The 23,179-nt window shown below is 39.4% G+C and overlaps 1 protein-coding gene across 2 annotated transcripts in view; it reads left to right on the forward strand.

Annotated features, from left to right (window-relative positions):
• arhgef28a (Rho guanine nucleotide exchange factor (GEF) 28a) overlaps window positions 1-23,179 on the forward strand; it is a 410,055-nt gene that overhangs the window by 329,977 nt on the left and 56,899 nt on the right. For both annotated transcript variants that reach the window (XM_063049236.1, XM_063049238.1), the window contains 4 exons: window positions 2,089-2,271; window positions 2,442-2,579; window positions 5,060-5,208; window positions 16,077-16,124. In XM_063049236.1, coding sequence (XP_062905306.1) covers window positions 2,089-2,271; window positions 2,442-2,579; window positions 5,060-5,208; window positions 16,077-16,124 — 518 coding nt within the window. The remainder of the gene's footprint in view (window positions 1-2,088; window positions 2,272-2,441; window positions 2,580-5,059; window positions 5,209-16,076; window positions 16,125-23,179) is intronic.

Consider the following 23,179-nt stretch of genomic DNA (forward strand, 5'->3'; position numbering starts at 1 on the left):
CACCAAGGTCCTATACAATTACAGTAAGACTTTCTTCCTCCTGTAATAAATTCCTTAATATTAGAAAGGCTGACATGCCATTAGCAATGGACAGCCATGAGAGCCAAGAGAAATGGAGCAAATTGGAATAATCAACTGAGTTGAAAAGGAGCAGGTCTCGAACAATATGTGATTTTGTGACTCTGATATCAAGCACTCTGCCACCCTGATGGTATGGACACACTTAAAATGAATTCTGTTTCTGTTAGAAGCATATTAAAACTCAAATTAAAAACAAAATGCTGAAAATCCTCAGCCAATTGAGAATGGCCATGTGCACGGGAGGTGGGGTGAAAGAGACAGCAAAGATTCAGGCTGGTTCTAGGCATGGCATATTTGCTGAATATAAAGAGGCCACACCTGTGGAAGGAGGAACAGAATTCATGTTTAAGGCTGATGACTTTCCATCAGATATTTCTATTGAAGGCATCATGTTTGAGGTGGCAGAAATTATGGATCGGGGTTCCCAACTTTTTTTATGCCATGGACCCCTGCCATTAACTGAGGTGTTTATGGACCCCAGGTTGGAAACCCTTGTTACAGAGGGTGGCGCATTGAATGTCTGTGGGGTGGAATGAGAAGACAAGGGAACCCTTATCCTTATTTAGGTGGCAGAGAGAAGGTGAGGGCAGAAGGATGAGAAACTGAAAGGGATATGCATTACAGCAGTGTAACTGTATAGGATGGGAAAATCATAATTAAGGAATTAAGTGTACACCAAAAGTACAGATGTGAAAGGTGGCGTCCGCAGAACAAATATGAAAAAACTGGTGAAGGTTCTCGGCCCAAATTGTCGACTCATTTTTCCTCTCCATCGATGCCAGACCTCCTCAGTTCCTTCAGCATTTCATGTGCGTTGTTCTGGAAAAACTGGGAAAATGCAGAGGAAATCTTAAACTGTGCAGAATGGGAAGGAGTGCAGTCACCATTCCTGGAAGCCATTTGGCTTTTGAAATGTGGAACTGAAATTGGATGTCAAAAGTCTCTCCACTTGTTAATAGCAATAGCAGATTGAAGTGGTACTTAACATAGATTAAAGTTCCAGCTAAGATCAGAACTAATCACCCTTCTCCTTTAGTGACATTTGCTGGATTTCCTGTAGCAATATGGCATTTAGCCTCCCAGTATCCCTACCCGAGCTTAAAGTCCCCTCGACAAAAATGTTAGAACCTCATATATGCAGCATTAACTCCTGGTTCCTAGAAAACAAACTTTTCCTTCCTAGTAACCACTTTGCCTGTCATTTCTTCCTTGTAACTGTTAGAATCTCATTTTCAGCAAGCTGTTTCTACTATGAGTTCTTCAACCTCTCTCTCAGGGATTAATAGCATTGTTTGTTGTCAGTAGATACACCTTTCTTCCTAAAATACTCTAAGTTCAAGCCTTTCGTGAGATTTTCTCTATTGCTGTTCCTATCAGTACCCACAATTTCCAGGCATTCCGTGGTGTCCACTACAGTACTAAAAGGAATGACACTGGTTGATGAAGGATCAGAGCCAAGTCTTTTGAGATGAGCAGGGTATCTGCTTCCTGCACACCACCCACAGCCCCCACTATATCACTGGTCTGCAAGAGAAACCATTGAGGAAATTCAGTTCTAGAATAAATATTTTGTATCTTCACCAGGAAAAAAATGCTGTAAACATAGACATTTGTATTTTCTGAGGAAGGTGATTTATACATAGAAGATAAATGAAGGAAATATATAATGTGCTATAGCAATTACCATTTATGGCTCTGCAATTCTAATATTGTGTTAGTAATAGACATGTCATTTCTATTTATGACTCACTTTCACATTTCCCAAGATAAATGTATTCAATATACTATTTGGACTTGCATGTAATTGGCATCATTGTACAGATATGCTCTGAAAATGACGTTGGTGATATTCCATGTTTGTGTATTCGTACTTTCTATGCAGAATTAATTAAGATTCTGTTTCTGCAGTACAGAATAGAAAATATTATGTTTATAATGTGGTGCACTTCATTATAGCTCTTGCAAGAGTGGATATTGGTGTTTGTGACTGCTAATCTTTCTCTACAGAGCGGCTATGTTTCCAAGATCAGCTGATCTGCACTTGTTTGGAGGAGAAGTTACAGATCCATGCAGACATGATTGAAAGACGTGGCAGTGAAGAAGGACCTCAAGAGGCCCATCTTTTGATTAGACCAGATACTGCTGAACTTCCTCAGGCTGGGTTTTTAATGAATGCTGCAGTCAGGGAGGGTAGGAATTTTGTCATCTTTTAGTTTATATTTACTACAAAAATATAATCTTTAAAAATATTAAAAATATTCAGATTAAAAAAGTTATTGTTTTAAGTACATTTTGGAAATATGACTGAAAAGCAGTGTAACTTATTTATTATTGTGTTTTATTGTCTTCTCATTTCATAGTTGAGAGCCTTCAAACTGCACTGAGATCTCAACCATGCAGCTTTGCTGGGCAACCATTGGAAAATGTGGGAGAGCCTATGACACCAAGCAAGCTTGAAATGTTTGGGAACTTGACCCAACATTCACCACCAACTGTGTGTAAGTGGAAATAAACTGGTTATAGGGGAAAACAGTTTTGTACCATTGTCAGATTATTTGTAAAGAAACTTCAACCATGGTAGAGCAAAGAATAATAGAGCAACTTTTTGAAGAAGTTGTCTGATTTGCACATGCTTTACTGAAAACCATGGACTTTCTCAGCAGCATTTTTTTATGTGTTAAGACAATAATCGGAACATGCAGTGTAAAAGAAATGACGCTCTGCAAAATTAAGTTTAAAAATTATAAGACAATATAATAAGCTGGTTGAACTACTTTATAATATAATTCGCTTACAGATCTTGAGTGTATTTAAATAGCTATACGAATAGTATATTCTTCACAATCTTGATATTTTTTAAAACTTAAGGTAATCATGAAATTAAAGTTTTAAATGTTTTACCTTTTCATTTCAATCCTATCTCTTTCTCTCTAGTTTATTAAACATGTTTCCACATACATTTTGACCTCGTATTACCATGTTTTAATTATAAAACCAAGTGAAACTTACTCCTCCATCTACAGTTATATCTAGTTGTCTGAAATTCAGGTGCATTGCACTGTTTATTCAGCCTTGTGTGATAAGGAGTTGAATTTTTTTCAACAAAGTCAAGTTACCATCCTTTCTGAATCATTTCACATGGAAATCTGTCAGTATATGCCTAAGCATAAATCACTGTATTGCTGCCATTTCCATTTGAACATTGCAGTGAGACCTATTCTAGTAGTGCTGGCTGTGACCATGGTTGATCGTTCTTGGGACAGGTAGTTCTTTCTGAGCATAGCTGGATGGGCTCTCATGGCAGGAAGAATAACTTTGCTACCTTTCAGATTTCTTGAGACCACATTGTCCTTTGTAGCTTTCAGTACCTAATTCTGCTATCAACTGCTTGATCCTCCAGTCTCCTGATTGCGCAATACCCTCAAATCCTCCTGGGTTGCCCAACATTGCCACCCCTTCCCCAACTCACTAGTTATGCAGACCCTGTAAGCCTCCAAACCTCTGACATCCTAATCTGCCTGGTCCCACCCCGCCCTACGCCCCCCCAATTCTCCCTGTGTCTTAACATCAGTTCAACAGTTAGCACCAGCATTAGTCTACAGCCAGCATGACCATGACCTCAATCTAGATCCACTCTCAAACCTGGCTCGGGTCTCAAGTTCATTTACTATGGAGACAAGTGCACTATGTCTGTTCAGTTTAGTCTCCAATCTTTCTATCTGCTGAAATATTGGCACTATCTCCTTTACACTATCAAATTCATGGCAATTCAATGACCATAGCTCACATTTCATAATAATACCATGATCCTACTACTCTGACTTATCCAAGCAACCAGGACCTAATTTCCCAAACCAAAGGCTATTCCTCCAATTCAACTAAATAAAATTCCCTTGCCACCGAGCATATTTAACACTGTATGTCAACTGCCAATTATGAAATCTTGCAGGTCATTAATGGCTTCGAACTGACAACAAATAAAATATGTTTCTGTAGTTAGTTAGGACATACTCTGTGCATTAATGCTGGCAGGTTGATGCATGTCTAGAGTTTCCAAGGAGAAGATGATTATCTACATCTTATGGCAACGTTTGTAAAATAATTTTTCGAGTACTTGCAAGTGAGGAACAGTCATCATGGTTTTAAAGATTCTGGTGCTTTTCAACTCTATTGCAATGTCTGCTTCAAGTAGACTCATACAGAAAGATCTTGTGGTTCAGGATAGTTCAATGTTAATGTAATCAGACCATGCTCGTGCAAGTTTAAGAAAAGGAAGTGTATTAAATCTCAACTTTCCCCTCTGGCATCTACTCTACCCTCGGCCGTTTTCCTCACCAGAATCAAGCTAAGCAAGAAATACAGTTTATTGTGATTAATGTTGCTTTCTTCCAAGAATCATTTTTTTTTTGCCTTTGTACCTTGTTGAAGCAGGGATGTCTGTTAATGGCATATTTATTTGGCAAACCTAAGGATTCTGTATATATAGGAAATTATTTTTTATTAGATAAGCTTGTGAATTTAAAGAAGGTGCAGACTGTTGAGGGAATAGTTCATAATAAATGTTCAGCAGTATGTGACAGCTGCTGGGCATGAAAGCACCTTTTACCCGACCTCATCTTAGTTATAACAGATTACTGCATTCATTAGGAGCCGGGAAATAGAGACGCATTGTAATCTGCCTTTATTTTCAAGGAATAGTCAAGGTGCATCAATAACTTTCATTCAAGTTTGATTTGTTTAATTGTGCTTATACAGTGCAAAGCAGGACAAATGCCAGCCCTGGTCCCCATCCACAGCCTGGAATACTGGCAAACTGATAATGGATTGGACAAGTTTGTCTTTGAGATGGTGCTGGCTGTGCTTTCAGAAACATACTGTACTAATATGAATCCTGTACTGTTTTAAAATGGCTTCTTTTGCTTGTGTCACTTGATTATGGTGAGGAATAAAACATTCTGTTTTTTGTATCTTGTATTAGCACCAGACACTAAGGATCCAGGTTCGAATTTCTCAGTTACAGACTCTGCTACAGTACCGCCAGGAAGTGCTTGGTGTAGCCTTGACCCTCTGTTTTTGCAAGCAGACAGTGAACCCTGCCCAGCTCAGTCAGACAGCTGTACGCAAAAGGTAAGTAACAACACAATGATGATTAACAACCTATTACTTTCAGATTCTCAATGTGCAGTCAGATTGCCCAACTGAATATGACTGCAGTAGTGAAATATCCTTTTCCTTCAGGAGGAACTTGTTATGCTTCATTCCATAACTTCCGTGCAGGCAGACGCATCTGTTATTCATTAAATTTGGATCAAACCCAAAAGCTAGAAGTTTGGTTTTCTGGCTTATTTGTAATTTTCTTGAATTTATTTTTCCCTTGGATATTCTGGCATAAAAACTCATTGTGAAAGACTAAACTGATTGCAACTTCAGCTTTTTTTTATCCCCTTAAATTCATTTTTTAAAATTTATGCTCTCTCAGTAAGTTGGACATATTATTTCATTTGGTATTTATTTATCAAAAGAAAGCTTCTGGTTGGAATATGGTTGATATTACTCACTAAAAATGGGAAACATCAGTTAGATTCACACATGGATTCCAGTTTGAGTAAGTGTTTAACCTTTGTTGTTGTTCAGTTGTTAAGTTGAGTCCAACTCTTCATGACCTCATGGACCCCTGCACACCAAGTCTTCTTGTTGGAAACTGCCTCTCTCAGATCCCCAAGGTTGCACGCATTGTCTGAGTAATACTATCCATCCATCGTAGCCTCTGTCATCCTCTCCTTCTTTTATCTTATTTTTTACCTAACATGAAAGACTTCTCTAAGGAACCCTGTCTTCTCAGGATGTGGCCAAAATATTTGAGCGTTTGTCTCATAATCCAGCCTCCTAGTGAGCAGTCTGGCTGTATTTCTTCAAGTATTGACTTGTTGGATCTTCTTGCTGTCCAACGAACTCAACATTTTCCTCCAGAATTCAAGTTCAAAGGCATCGATTCTTTTGTATTCAGCCTTACTAATAGTCTAGCTCTCACAGCCATACATCACAACTGTAAATGCCATAGACTTGACTATACGAATCTTTGTAGACAATGTTATGTCTCTGCTCTTCAGTATTTTATTTAAAATTGCCATTGCTGACCACCCCAGAAGTAAGCTCCATTTAAGTTTGTGGCTGCATTTACCATCTATAGAAATCTTTGAACCGAGGAGGGCAAAATCCGTCACTGCTTCCACTTCCTTTCGCTTAACCTATAAGTTTCAGTGTTGCTTTTCTCAGCTGGAGTGCAATTTACTCTTGATACATTTGCATTTGTGAGCTTGGTACATCCAGTAAGTTACACTGGAGAACAAATTTCTTGTGGAAGTGTTTCTTCCTCAGAAATTTCTTTTGTTTATGATAACCCACTTAAAGCTGAACACATGTAAGTTCAGGCTATTTGTATCACGTAGGAATTTGGAGAAACAAGAAATCAACTTTTGTTGAATATAATGCGCTTAATTGCATAATGATGCTGGCGCTTTGCAATAGTTCAACTAAGCTAAAAAATGTTTTTGTTTGTACTCAGTATCTGAGGCTTCTCGCTTAAGTGTCCAACAATAATCAGCCAGCATCGATGGATTCCAGTTGTCTTGATACCGTTCCTCCATGACTGTAATGTCCTGGTGACACCTTTCTCCATGCTCGTCACTGACAGGATTTGCAGGAAAGAAGTCTAAATGGCAATGCAGAAAATTAATCTTTAGTGATATGTTGCACATAATGGTTTTGTATGATTGAAGCCTACTGTCAACCAGCTGCACATAGTTTGATGCTCTGTAGTTGTCAAGAAAATTTTCAGCAGTGTCCTTGAATGCCTTCCATGCGATTTTCTCCGGTCCCACTAGAATTCTTCGAATTGCTTGTCATTGTTGACCTGTGTGATTTATAGACAAACAAAAATGCCTTCCTTAATCTTGGCATCAGTTATTCTGGGAGATATCTGCCTCAAATATCAAAATCCTTCATGGAAATTTATAGCCTTTCCAAAACCTGTCCTTCCATGCAACATCCACCCTGTCTAAGCATGCACAAGCATGCCTGGACAAGATGGAAAACTTTCCACCTTACATTGTGGGCAACATTTTAATTGACCTGAGTTATGAATTAAAATAGCAAATATAGGCAATTTCAAAAAAATGGTGCGTGATAAGGATATTTCATGGTGTTAGTTCATTATCAGCAGCCCAAACTCCATAATGTACACTCAAAAGTATCCAGGAAGCAAAATCTTTGTTGTCCAGTGGTATTATCAGTGTAAGGGAAGTTTTTATTTGGATTTTGCTTTGTAGATTAGAATTATTTTCTGAAGACAAAATCCTTAGGCACACAATAGCCTGTAGAATGAAAGTTTGAAACACCAATTCAGACATGAATTATGATAAGTATTATGAACGACTTATATGTGCCCCATCAAGCTCACAAGATCGTTCCATTGATATGCTTCCATTGTTTTGTACCTATTGCAGACTGCGGTTTCTAATCACTCTTGGAGTTCTAAATAAAGATTAATACAGCAAAGGCACAACCCTTTCCAAACCACAAACTAAACATAATGAAAACAAGAGAAATCAGTGGACTGGAACAAATTGCATAGCTCTGTCAAAGATGTATGATGCACCAGCTAGTTTCTTTGTCCCTGTGTGCTCTATGACATTATGGTTCAGAATAAGAGGGATCAGTACAATTATCACTGAGAAAACTGGATTTGTTAGGCAGAATGCCAAAGTACATGGTTTATGTAGTTTGCACGCTACAACATCTTAACACTAAGCAAAAACTGCGTGATAAGAAATGCAAATATCAAATTTCTCCCATCTGCTCCTTGACTCATATTAATCAACTAAAGAAATTGATATGTACCCGGAAACTTCTTTCTTCGCTCCTTCATGGGATATTTCAGGGACCAATTTCATCAAAATTCTAGTGAATTCTACTGGACTCCCAAATACTATGTTTTATTGATTTTGTTCATTGAACATACACTGTGGCCACTTTATTAGGTCCACCTGTACACCTGCTCGCTAGTGCAAATATCTAATCAGTCAATCATGTGGCAGCAACTCAGTGCATATAATATACAAACATGGTCAAGAGGTTCAGTATTTGTTCAGATCAAACATCAAAATGGGGAAGAAATGTGATCTAAGTGACTTTCAATGTGGAATGATTGTTGGTGCCAGAATGGGTGGTTTGAGTATCTCAGAAACTGCTGATGTCCTGGGAATTTCACACACAACAGTCTCTAGATTTTACAGAGAATAGTGCAAAAAAATTTTTTAAACACCCAGTGAGAGGCAGTTCTGTGAGCAGTAATGCTTTGTTGATGAGGGAGGTCAGATGAGAATGGTCAGCCTGGTTCAAGTTGACAGGAAGGTGACAGTAATTCAAATAACCACACATTACAACAGTGGTGTGCAGAAGAGCATCTCTGAACACACAACACATCAAACCTTGAGGTGGATGGGCTACAGCAGCGGAAGATGAACATACACTGAGTGACCACTTTGTTTGGTACAGGAGGTACCTAATAATGTGGCCACTGAGTGTAGATGCTGCTGACAATGCTGGTGTTTATTGGGCATCGCTAATTGCCCTTGAAATGAGTTGACCGTATTGGTCTGGATCTGTACATCGGCCAGATGTGCTGAGGATGGCACTCTTCTTTCACTGAATGCTATCAGTGAAGCAGATAGAGTCATACAGCACAGGAACCGGCCCTTCAGCACAGCTAGTCCATGCTGACTAAGATCCCATCTAAGTTGGTTCATTTGTCTGCATTTGGCCCATGTCTTTCTTAATGTTACTTATCCATATACCTGTCCAATTATCTTTAAATGTTGTTAATGAGCCTACCTCATCCACATCCTCTGGCCGCTCTGACCAGTCTCTTGAGTGAAAGTGGAATTTTTTTTTTAGAACAGTCTAGTAGAATCCTGGTTGGTGTTGTCAAAATTAGTTTTACTTTCTTTAATTCTAGCTTTCTTTAATTGTTGTTGCTGTGAACAGCTACACTATCCATGGCAACCCTATGGATTTTTGTGGCAAGGTACAGAAGCAGATTGTCAGACCTTCCTTCCACACAGATACTGCTGCTGCCCAGAGTCGACCTCAGGACCATCCACCTCAAAGTCCAGTGCAGATGCCACTACACCACTGGCTGACCCAAATTCTTTAATTACCTGTATTTAAATTCTCAATTTACCGTTGTGGGATTTGAATCCCCCTGAGGGATTTTTTTCTTGTGTATAGATCAATGCTACAAAGCTGAGTCTGCTGATCCAAAATTTAAAATACTTAACAAAGCTTATTATGGGAAGAGAATAGCAGTGGGATTACTGGGATATGCCTCAACATAGGGAGAAGGAAAGGAGAAAATTCAGTAAACCTAGCTGGAGAATTAATTCCATTGGTTGCATGGGTGAGTTTGGAATGGGCTGGGACCTTTCACATTTTGCTTGCTTTGTGGGCAGGGGTGGTAGGGAGCATGGGAAAAGGCTGGTTATCATGGAATGAAAACACTATGATATGGTTTGAGATGGGTGTTATGGGAAGCACAGAAGCTGAGACTTTTCTTGGGAATCAGTGCAGGATCAAAGTCAAAAGAGTGAGAGACTAGCACAAGGCTGGGATACAAGGGTCAGAATCAACAGCAAGTTAAGGATTAGCGAGCATAAGTGAGTGGGAACCTGAGAGATAGGAATTATGGCAATTCCTGTTTTGATTATGTAATTGTCTAAGTTCTGTCCAGTGCTCCAAAAAGGAAAGAAATCATCCTGCCTGTTCTTGATGCAGAAATCACATGGCTATTGACTGTAAGAAACGCCAGGTCAAGCTTGACGCAAAGCAACCTGTTTTCATATTTTATCAAGGAAGAGTAGATTTTCAATTGATTTTTAATAAAAGAAAATCAGCTTGGTAGAAATGAATTTCCAAGCAAATGGCTGATGCTCGAAAAGGAAAAGATAGACGTGACTTACTTCTCAATGCCCCAAACTTGGACAGGTGTACACCAAGGATCAACATTTTTACAAGGAGGGATGCATGCATTGAAGTGGTTAGTAAAAATAGAGCGTCACTGGTAGTGGAGTGGTTAGCACAGCACTTCACAGTACAGGCAACCTGGGTTCAATTCCCGGGGCTGCCTGTAAGGAGTGTGTATGTTCTGCCCGTGACTGCATGGGTTTCCTTGCACATTCTAAAGACATACCAGTTGGTAGATTAGTTGGTAATTGTAAATTGTCCCATAATTAGGCTAGGATTAAAAATTATTTTTTAAACCTCTTTAAAGTGACTACTGGCTTACCGAGCTTCTCCTTATAACCCAAACACTCTGGTCCCGGTGAAGTCCTCGTAATTCTGTTTGTATCCTTTTGCGTTTAATGACAACCTCCCTATAGCATGGTGACCAGAACTGTATGGAACACTCCACATGTGGTCTTACCAATGTCATATAGAGCTGTAACTAAGTAAAGATCTTGGAAGGATGAAGGGAGGTAGACATGTGGTGAAAGTGAATGTATCAGTCATTTTGCTGTAAATTGATTTACAGTGTTGCAGTATTTTATATCTGCACTTCCTTTGTCTACCACTAGATGGCAAGAGGTAAATAAATGATGTTTTTCCAGTTTATTATGATTTTTTTCCATGTCAGAGATTCAAATTACTTTACGCTAAGGTTTTTTCACAAGACACATTACTGATTTCATACGATTTGGCAGCAGTACTTTGTTTTGACAAGAAATTGAATTTATTATTTGACAATGAAGTATTATATATTCCTGGAAATTAGATCAGATAGTGCTAGTTTTATCAAAGTTCAAAGTAAATGTATTATGAAAGTACATATATGTCACTATATACAACCCTGAGATTAATTTTCTTATGGTCATACTCAGTAAATCCAAGAAACATTATAGAATCAATGAAAGACCATACCCATCAAAGTGGACAAACAGCCAGTGTGCAAGAGACAGCAAACGCTGCAAATACAAAATAAGTAGATAGGTAATAAGTATTGAGAACATGAATGATGAGTCCTTGGAAGTGAGTCCATTTGTTGGGGGATCATTTTGGTGATGGGGCAAATGAAGTTATTTCCAACTGGTTCAAGAGCCTGATGGTTGAGGGGTAAGAACTGTTCCTGAACCTGGTGGTGAGAGTCCTGAGGCTCCTGTACCTTCTTCCTGATGGCAGCAATGAGAAGAGAGCATGACCTCAGTGGTGGAGATCCCTGATGCTAGATGCTGCTTTCCTGTGATAGCTCTTCGTGTAGAAATGCCCAGTGGTTGAGGGGCCCTTACACATGATGGACTGGGCCGTATCCACTACATTTTGAAGGATTTTCCATCCAAGGGCATTAGTGTTTCCATACCAGACTGTGATGCATCCAGTCAATATACTCTTCACTGCACACCTAAGTTAAGGTGTTAAAGTTTTAGATGCAGTGTTGAATCTTTGCAAATTTATAAGGAAGTAGAGCTGTTGCTGCATTTTCTTTGTATTTGCACTTACACACTGGGCCCAGGACAAGTCCTCTGAAATGACAACACTGAGGAATTGCTGACCCTCTCCTCTTGTGGAGGAGATGTTGTTGCCAATCCAAACTGAATGGGCCTGCAAGTGAGGAAATTGAGGAACCAATTACACAAGGAGGTAGTAAGGCCAAGAGTTTGAAGCCTATTGATTAGTTTTGAGGGGGCAATTGAATCGAATACTGAGCTGTGGTCGATAAGGAGCATCCTGAACTATACATCTTTACTGTCCAGATGTTCCAGGATTGAGTGAAAATCCAATGAAGTGGTATCTGCTGTGGATCTGTTGTGGCATTAGGCAAGTAGGAGTGAATCTAAGTCGTTTCTCAGGCAGGAGCTGATGTGTTTCATCACCAGCATCTCATAACACTTCAGCAACCTCTCAAACCATTTCTTCACAGTGGACATAAGCGCTACGAGATAATAGTCCTTATGGCAGGTTACCGTGTTCTTCTTGGGCACTGGAATAACTGAAGCCTGTTTGAAGCAGGTAGGTACCTCAGGCTGCCGAAGCAAGAGGTCAAAGATATTGGAGAACACTCCAGCCAGGTCTTTAGTACTCAACCAGATACCCCCATCTGGGCAGCATGCTTTCTGTGAGTTCACCCTCCTGAAGGACGCTCTCAAGTCAGCCTCAGCAATGAAAATCACAGTGCCTTCGGGGGCTGTGGGCCTTGTTTTGATGGTCAAAGCGAGCATAGAAGGCATTGAGTTCTTATAGGAGCAAAGGCCTGTTCATATTCAATCCCTACCACAGCTGTCAACCATCCTCATTGATTCCACTTTAGTCCAGGACTGCCACTTCACCTGTGAGATGGCTTTCCGGCGATTGTACCTAGATCTCTTGTATCTTTCTTGGTTGCCAGACCTGAATTCCTCTAACCCGACGCCTAACAGATTGCGGATTTCACGGTTCATTCAAGACTTCTCAAAAATTCAAATCAAACTTGAATGAGTTGCAACGTTGGCCATTTCCAGGACAAAATTATGCCTGGACCTTTCCTGTCATGAATCACCCTTGTGATCCTGACTTGATTTCTGAAACAGGGAATCGCGTTCTAGGCCAATCTCTAAGTGTTGCACCTTTTGGAATATTGCAGGAGAGCTGAGCCCACACTGACCTGGGGAGGTCTATCATTGTGTACTTCCAAGACAATGTAGTCTGACTCTGGCAGTGGTAAACAGATTTCTTAGCAATGTCAGTGGTCAGTGTTCAATGGTGGAAAGACCTGTACCCATGATGGACTGGGCCATATCCTCTACTTCTTATAGGATTTTCCATTCAAGGGTATTGCTGTTTCCATACCAAGCCATGATGCAACCAGCCAATGTACTCTCCACCGCACATTTATAGATGTTTGCCAAAGTTTTAGATGTCATGCTGAATCTTTGCAAACTCCTAAGGAAGTAGAGGTGCTGCTATGTTTTCTTTGTGATTGCAGGGTAATAACTGTTCCTGAACCTGGTGTTGTGGGATTTGAGGCTCCTGTACCTCTAATGCAATGATACAGGTTAAGTACCCCTTATCCAAAATGCTTCGGGCCGGAAGTGTTTTGGATTTCAGACTTTGAAATACATAATAAATAGCTTGGTATTGCCATCATTTCTGACTCTGAATTTCAGTGCTACCAGTAAGCAGTCTTTGTCTTACACTTGCTCATCACATATATTTACTCAACATTATTAAATGCCATTAATATTATGAAAATATAATGTGTGCAGGGTAACAAAAGCAGCACAGCCTCATCGGGAGAATACCTGAATCAGCTGTTGGGCAACAACAAACAACAGCAGGCTTTCAGTCTCCACCCACAATGCCCTGTGTTGATTAAAAGGTTAATGTGCACTATTTGTATTTTACCTTTTTTATGTTTTATGTAAGATTAACATTATAGACTGTTGTTCTGGTGTTAGACTATCATCAGTGACTATCATCAGAATCTCCAGTGAAATTCTCTGCTGCTTCATGACCAGCAGGCTCTTTATCTTCAAAATTTTTTAAATCTTTAAAAATATATTGCCAAGCCTTTCTTAGATTTCTGCAACTAGCCTGCTGAATGTTCACAATTACCTTCAATTTTCAGTTCATCGTGATAGATCTTCGCTTGTTTCAGGATCAGCGCGCCATTAGTGGCATATATTCACTCCGAAGCTGATAAATCCTCTCTTTCAATACACAATCGAGATCTTCACTTTATGCTTTATGCAGTGGTTTGAGATTTTTCATTAACTTATGTTCATTACATGTGTGAGGTCACTTGTTAGAACTGTCTGTGATGTGCAGAGACCTGTGCATTGCCTGGGATCTTCCCCAGTGCCTTGTGGAATTTTCCATTTATGACAACATGTCAACGCTCAAAAAAACGTTGGATTTCAGAGGTTTTCAGATTTTTGGAATTTTGGATGAGGGACACTCAGCTGGAGTAGGGATAAGAGGGTATGGCCTGATGTTGAGAAGTCTTTGATGATGGATGCTGCCGTCTTGTTTACTGATGCAGGAAAATAATCCAAGAGTTTTTCCAGTTGGTTCTGCAGGCTACTTCCTATCTTCTCACTTCATTTACACTTTTCCAGCTCAGCCCATCCAAAGTTGCTTCTTCACTCTTGTATTGCATCTTTCTATTTTGGGGTTTTGCTTGGTAGTGATTATTTCAGCTACTTTGATAGTTTGAACAAATATATTAGTGGTAACTCTGCCTCTGCTCATATAAGGCTTTTCTTGTGTACTGGCAATGACTGCCCAAAATACTTCAATATTTCCAGTATAGAAGCAAAAGGTTGTATTGAAAATGCTTTGGCATATTACCAATGGCCTGTGCACTCAGAACACCATTGTTACTAGCAGGAAAACAAGTACTGATGCAAATCACTGCACAAACTAACCTGAAAAGTCTTTGCTTTAAAATATGACTGAAGATCTCAAAAATTCCATGAAAGATAAAATACAGCTGATGGCAATGTTATTTTGGAATCTTAGATCACTAGATGATGAGATACAGAGGAAAACCATTTAGCTCATCTTTGCTTCATTTGTTTTTTTTAAACTTAAGGATTTTTTGGTTGCAAGAGGTGATAGCGTAGAAGAGCTGGATCAAAAATTTGTGAGATGTTTCTTATTTATCACTAAATGATATAGTGGTATAATAATTTGTCCACAGACAGTGGCACATTGTACTAAGTTGTCAAATGCATTTTCAGAGGCAGAATACAATACACTCTTGTACTGATAGCCTGGAGTCTGCAGGCAACTGCTTTTAATTAATTCTTTAAACTGAAATCGAATTCAAGAAACTTTAAATCTGCGGTTCTTTAGTCTGCCACAAGATGGCAGAAGGTGAACAAAGGGGAATGATTAATTTTAGTCTTTATCTTGCTGAGAAAATTACTTTATAGAATGTTTTTTTCTTTGGCAAATTATTCATTTTGCAAGATCCATCTTGCTTGTTTTCCTGTACTGTTTAGTCAGTCAGTTCAGTGAGCAGACACAGAATATAGTACATTAATTTGAGCTGCTTTTGTTTGGGCTCATAAGGTAGCCGTGTGATTATGAATGCAATAAATCAAAATTGTCTCTGGAACCATTCATACATGATGGGAATATGGAAGACAAAAGAAAACTGATTTTAATTTATTATAAACAAGAAAAAATTTGCTGATGCTGGAAATCTGAGCATCACACAGCATTACCAAGAGGCTTTGGCCCGAAACGTCGACTGTACTTTTTTCCATAGATGCTATGTGGCCTGCTGAGTTCCTCCAGCATTTTGTGTGTATTGCTTTAATTTATTACAACTGTAGTTATTATTATGAAACAGAATTACTTAGTATCTATCCTAATTTTATGATTTAGTTCATAAACTTCCCCTGGCTTTACTTATGGAATTTAAATTAAAACAAAATGTCCTTGCTTCCAAGAAGTTCTGAAAATATTTTTGAAAAGGTATAGTACCTATTCACCAGAATGACACCAAGCTTAAAGAGTTAAACATAAATTCTCCAAAATCCTAGCTTGTATTTCTTTTAGAAGTTTAATGACAATTCATTGTAGTTAGAAAAATGTAATTGCTTAATAAAATAGATGCAGCTAATATATCCTTGAGATGGGAGGCTGCAGAAGCAGCAGTTATAATCTTATGATGAGCTTTAAGCCATATAGGATATTTAGGAATGAAGTCCTTACAGGAGGCAGGGTGGGAGCCACTATGGATGAGATACTATGTGAGTCAGTAGATGCTGCCATCCTATCCTTCAGGTGTTCCAGCAACCAAAATTAGTAATATCATTTTCTGTTTGTTAAGGTGCGCTATAATTTCTAAATAACTGCTTTTGACTCTTACTACTTAACAGGAGATAGTATATTCCCAGAAAAAAGGGAATGAATATAATTTTACATTTACTAAATAAATATTTTCTTTCTTCTTGTAGATTGTTCACAGTGTGCAGAACCTCACTCAGCTTCTATACAGTTTACAGGTTAGTTAATTTTGTCTTTAATCATCTAAGTTCATTTTGGAATGACTTGTAAATTTTCTACTCGGAGCAATGTCTGTAAAAACTGGATGTTGAATGTATGGATGAATCAGGCTGTTGAGTTTGGCCTGTGAGGTAATTGCAGAGATGGTAGTGTAGCGGCTGGTGCAGTACTTTACAGAAATCAGCTGTAAGATCAGGGTTGAATTCCCATCACTGCCTGTAAGGAGTTTGTACATTCTCCCCGTCACCGCACGGGGTTTCTCCCACATTCCAAAGATGTGTGGGTTAGGGTTAGTGAGTTGTGGGCATACTATGCTGTGGCACTTGTGGGCTGCCCAGCACTATCCTTGCTGATTCGATTTCATGCAAAGCAACATATTTCACTGTATGTTTTGATATAGATGTGCAGATAAAGTTAATCTTTCTATTGTGGTTCAGAAAGCTCCCATATTGAGAATGACATTGACACATGTGATACTGCTGGTAACCATGAATCCCGTGGATTGGCAGCAACTGTCATGTATTCAATGCATGTGGAAGACTTACTGCCACTGTGGTTAAGATAGATATCACTAGCAAGATTGTAACTAATAGATTTCTGTAAATGTCAGTGTGAGAAACATTTAAGCTCCTAAAATATTATAGACTTTAGTGATTGATTGGTGTGACAGGAGATTAAGGAGTTCCTGTTCACTGCAAAGCTTCTGAGATTGACTATTGTCAAATGTACCAAGGTAGAGTGAAAACTCTGTATACATATAATTTCATTACAGCAGTGCATCGAGGTAGTACCAGAGGAAACAATGACAGAATGCAGAATAATGTGTTAGAGTTACTGAGAAAGTGCAATGCAGGCAGATCATAAGGTGCAAGGCCATAATAGGATAGTCTGTGAGGTCCGGAGTCCATCTTATTGTACTAGAGAATTGTTGAATAGTCTTATAATGACAGAATAGAAGCTGTCTTTGAGCCTGTGACTACATGCTTTCAGGCTTTTGTATATTCTGCCTGATTGGAAGGGTGAGAATAGAGAATGTCTGGTCTTTGATTATGTTGGCTGTTTTACCGACACAGCATGAAACATAGACAGACTCCGTAGAGGAGAGTCACATTTAGCATTAAAGCAAATAGGATTTTAGACCATAAGACCATAAGCTATAGGAGCAGAATTAGGCCATTCAGCCCTTTGAGTCTGCTCTGCTGACTGTTTTATTATCCCTCTCAACTCTATTCCCCTGCCTTCTCCCAGTAATCTTTGATGCCCTTCACAAATCAAGCACCTATCAAACTCTGATTTAAATATACCCAATGACTTAACCTCCACAGCCGTCTGTGGCAATGAATTCCACAGATTCCCCATCCTCTATCTAAAGAAATCCCTCCTCATCATTCTTCTAAAAGGACGTCCTTCTTTTCTGAGGCCTTGCCCTCTAGACTCTCCCATGATTAGAAACATCTTCTCAATTTTTTGATGGATAATGTAAGGGTATAAAAGATATATGTAGGAAAATGATGATAAAATATTTTGTTTAAGGAAGGATGTGTTTGATTTGGAGCAGGACAGAGGAGAATCACTGATTGATCACTGGTTGGTGCTGGGATGCATGAAGGAAGTTTATGCACGTTGGTCCGTGTGCATGAATAAATGAGAAGTGATCTTCCTGAGACGTATACAATTCTGATTGGAATAGACTGGGTATCTCTGAGAGAATCTTTCCATCAGTGAGGGTAATGAAGAGATATACTTTCAGATTAAGGTGTTGCCCATTGCAGACGCAGATCAGGAGGAATTTCTTCTCTCAATTCGTCAGTGATGAACTTTCACAGTTCACTGCTCCAGAAATCTGTGAATGTATTCAGAGCTATTCAATATATCCAAGGTGAGAATCCCATGTCCACGCATAACATAGTTGACAAAAATGTTGAATGATTTGGTCCTGAGTACGTTTTGCATGCACGAAGAATGCAAAATATGCAGATGATGACGATAATTCTCTTTTGATGCTGGCTTGGTGCCTCCCCTGCAAAAGTAGGTTTCATCGACCCAGCCAGAAAAAAATGTGACCTTTTTAGTAAATACCTGAGTTAACTTTGAATGCATTTGGAATGGTCTCCGTCACGGTCTGTGCTTCTGAATTCCCTTCTCCACAATGTCTTTTATCTTCCTGAGTTGAGGTTTCCCTCTGACGTAGTGAACAGAGCTAATGATTGCATCTCACTCAAAATGCTGGAGGAACTGAGCAGGTCAGGCAGCACACATATATACGGTGGGAAATTAAACGTAGGCGCTTTGAGCTGAGACCCTTCATCAGACCACACCACCAGCCTGCACATTCAGTGGATCATTCGTTGCAATTTCTGCCAGCTCTGTTCTGATTCCCAGATGTATTTACACATCCCTCCCACTTCCAGTATTTTGAAGGGTCCATTCCTTTGCAATTTCTTGTACCACTCATTCACCCATCCCCTAAACACTCCCCATTCCCTCCCAGTTTCCTATGCAACCACAAGTGAGAAGAGTGTGATAAAAAGCCCCAAGGACTCAAGGGTTATAAGGAGCAGGCAAGGACATTATTCCTTAGAACAGTGATTCCCAAACATTTTGAGTTAGTGACTCCTCCAGCCATTACATAAAAACTATAAAGAATTTTGATTTATGACGCACAGTGAAAGAAAATAGGAATTCCAATTTTAAAGCAGTGCTAATTAATTAAAAAATTATTCAAATCTATTTAAAGCTACAAATAAAATTAATTGTTTATTTAATTATAGTAAAACAATCTTCATGAGCAATTTTAGAGTATACATTAGTAATCTAACTATTCACTGCTTCATTGCTTTTTCACCTTTCAATGAGATGGATGGGCTTGGTGCAGGACTGGACACCATCTATTCCAGCAGACTCAGGATGAAAGCAATCAGCATAACCCGAGACACCACACACCATGGCCACTCCCTGTTAGACCCACTGCCATCCAGCAAAAGGTTCAGGACACTAAAAGCCAGAACAAATAGACTGAGGAACAGCTTCTATCCCAGAGTTGTGGCGTCCATCACACCACTCCCACAGAACAATGACTGAAACTGTGAGCACACACATGGACTCACAAGGACTCAAATACTTGCATTAACAGCACTTTGTGCATTACTGTGATATTCTGGTGCTGCTGCAACCTATTTCATAGTCATAGCCATACTTTATTGATCCTGGGGGAAATTGGTTTTCGTTACAGTTGCACCATAAATAATTAAATAGTAATAAAACGATAAATAGTTAAATAGTAATATGTAAATTATGCCAGGAAAAAGTCCAGGACCAGCCTATTGGCTCAGGGTATCTGACCCTCCAAGGGAGGAGTTGTAAAGTTTGATGGCCACAGGCAGGAATGACTTCCTATGACGCTCTGTGCTGCATCTCGGTGGAATGAGTCTCTGGCTGAATATACTCCTGTGCCCAACCAGTACATTATGTAGTGGATGGGAGACATTGTCCAAGATTGCATGCAACTTGGACAGCATCCTCTTTTCAAACACCACCATCAGAGAGTCCGGTTCCATCCCCACAACATCATTGGCCTTACGAATGAGTTTGTTGATTCTGTTGGTGTCTGCTACCCTCAGCCTGCTGCCCCAGCACACAACAGCAAACATGATTGCACTGGCCACCACAGACTCGTAGAACATCCTCAGCATCGTCCGGCAGATGTTAAAGGACCTCAGTCTCCTCAGGAAATAGAGACGGCTCTGACCCTTCCTGTAGACAGCCTCAGTGTTCTTTGACCAGTCCAGTTTATTGTCAATTCATATCCCCAGGTATTTGTAATCTGCTACTTATCTATTTAATACTATTTTTCTATTACTGTTTTGTTTTTATCTACCGCTTTATTTAATTGCCTAAGAGGAAGCCAAACAGAGTTTCATTGTACCTATGTATAATGACAATAAAGATCATTCAATTCAATTCAATCATCTTCTCATCATCAGGCTGAATGTCACTCAAGAGAAGTCTCAAATCCCCAAGTTAGGTTTTATTGCTTTGAAAGAGGTTGGATGACTGCACTAAAAATGTGCTCCACCGACTATGGTATTGGAAAGGAAATAAAGAACATCTTGACCTTTTTCTACCATGCAGGACAGCATTCAGAGATTTCTTCCTGAAACCAAAAGTCTTGATATGACTTTTTGAACCTTGGCTTCAACCCCCAAGTCATTTTTTAGCAAGATCAGTTCTGCCTTTATCCTTTCTGTTACTTCATCATTACAAGTGTCCAGGAATGGATTATTCCTCACTTGCAGACCCCAATCAGTTCAGATTGGCAAAAACATCTCCACAATCACATCAGCACAGGTGTACCATCAGGCAGTGTGCTTAGCCCCCTGCGCTACTCCCTTTACACTTATGACTGTGTGGCTAAGCACAGCTCCAGTGCCATATTTAAGTTTGCTGAAGACACCACTGTCTTAAGCCAAACCAAAGATGACAATGAATCAGCATATAGGAGGGAGGTTGAAAGTCGGACTGAGTGATGTCACAACAACAACCTCTTACTCAATGTCCATGAGACCATTGATTATTGACTTATTATTGATTATTAACTTCAGGGGGATGAAACCAGAGGTCCCTGAGCCAGTCCTCAGAAGAGGGTTAGCAACTTTACATTCCTTGGTGTTATCATTTCAGAGGACCGATCCTAGACTCAGCACGTAAGTGCAATTACAAAGAAAGCAGGGCAGCACCTCTACTTCCTCAGGAGTTTGTGAAGATTCGGCATGACTTCTGAAACTTTGACAAACATCTGTAGATGTGTGGTAGAGAGTATATTGACTGACTGGTATGGAAACTCTAATACCCCTGAACAGAAAATCCTATAAAAGGCAGTGGAGTTGGCCCTCCCCACCAATGAGCACATCTATAAAGAATGCTGTCACAGGAAAGCATCATCCATAATCAGGGAGGTCCACCACTCAGACCACGTTCTCTTCTCGCTGCTACATCAGGAAGAAGGTAGAGGAGCCTCAGCACTCACAGCATCAGGTTCAGGAACAGTTATTACCCCTCAACCATCAGGCTCTTGAACTGAAGGGGATACCTTCTCTCAACTTCACTCGCCCCATTATTGAAATGTTCCCACAACCTATGGACTCACCTTCAAGGTCTCATCATCTCATGGTTTTGATATTTATCACTTATTTATTCTTTCTTTCGTTTTGTGTTTGCTCAGTTTGTTATCTTTGCATATTGGTCTTCCATTGATTCTATTATGGTTATATCATGTATTCAATTATATAGGATTTATTGAGTATGCCCGCAAGAAAATTAATCTTAGGGTTGTATATGGTGACATGTATGTACTTTGATAATAAATTTACTTTGAATGTTGAACTTTATTACCCAGTCTGGAATTTATTTTGTGAGAAGATCCTGAAAGCTCTTTGACATGTCTTCATGTAGCTCATCGAGGTGGGCACAGTACATTTGAAGATCATCATCTGGTGTTCTTTCTGTCTCTTATAGCACAGAGAGGCTGAGAAATTGGAAAAAGTCATGATAGCCAATGTTGCACCTAAATAGGGTTATCTTGAACAGAAATGTGGAGACGACTGATTAGGCTTTGATAAGGTTCACATCATTTCCTTGCAAATGAAGATTGATTTTATTAAGCTTTGTGACGAATTGTGACAAATAAACAATGTCATGCCAAATATTCTGGAGTTGATTACTGAATGAAACATTCGAGTCTTCAAAGAATTTTATGATAATTTCAAAAAGCACATAAAAGCATCTCAGGCAGTTTCCTTTTGAGAGGCCTCTGACTTCCGTGTACAACAGCAAGCGTTCAAACTATACATCATTCTCAATACAAAGCTCACAAAATAGTCGAGAATTGAGAGCATGTAACTTGATTCTGTTTGGCTGGAGCTGATCATGGATATGGTGTCCTAGCTGTCTACTGCTGTGAAAATAGTATTTAATGATATATGCAGCTGATCACTTAGATTTTCTGTGACAAGATGCTGTCTGTGCATTACACACTTAATGGTAAATACTGTATGTTAGGTACAGCTTTTTCAAGAAATTAGTAACCTCACTGTGGCATACTGTCATTGATGGTGCCCCATCTGTTGCACAAGCAAGAATGTTGATAGTCAGAATGTCCTTCTCTTTGAAAAATTGCTCAGCAACCCAAAATATTGACTCCCCTTTTGTATCTGTTTCTTGTCCACTTGCAAATATTGACTCTTGAATCATGTTTTCATTTTTATGAAGTGAACAAAACCAAGCAGCAAAGATTTGTTGCCTCATCCAAATGCAGAGCAAATTCTGTTCTCCTGAGTATGTTGCACAATTTTTCTTTCACGTTCTCAGACATTTCATTAGTTCGTCTTTGAACAGAGTTGTTGCTGAGCAGAATCACTTGTATTATTTGCTCAGGTGACTTATGCAAAGCCATACTCAGACCTCCCTTAGTGCTGGCAGAATCAGTTGTTCAGGGCTTTCCGGATTTAGCAATGAGCAATGAAATGGATGAAACACGCAAGCTGTCACTGTTTTGTAATGAAGTGCTGGTGAACATGTTTTAAAGTGTAATCCATTTCTGAAAGTTTTCACTAAGTGACTGACAATAAGCCAAGCTCTGTTTGCATTATCAAGTTCATGTACATTTATACAAAAAGAGTATATAAATTACACAACCTTGAGATTTGCTTGCTCTCGGGTAGCCACAAAGCAAGAAACCCAAAAGAACCCAATTCAAAGAAAAAAAAGTGTTTTCTCTTCAATTGTTCAAGGAGTCTGGACAGTTTCATTGCTGCACTTGAAAAAACTGTTTTACACAACAGACGGATTGGCTGTTGTTGTTTGCAGATATAAATCCATATTTTAGATACTCCACTCCACACTGTCTACATTTCTTTTTTGTTCAGTCTTGCTCCTGCCAATTTCGTAATGGATTAATGACCATGGTCAAACCCTAGTACTTCAATCGATAAAGGGGAGAGTTATGACATCATCATAGCTCAAGCAAAACCTGACTCTCTGCCTGAAGGTACATAAG

Source organism: Mobula hypostoma, chromosome 5 (genome assembly GCF_963921235.1).
Source record: "Mobula hypostoma chromosome 5, sMobHyp1.1, whole genome shotgun sequence".
NCBI classification, from domain to species: Eukaryota; Metazoa; Chordata; class Chondrichthyes; order Myliobatiformes; family Myliobatidae; genus Mobula; species Mobula hypostoma.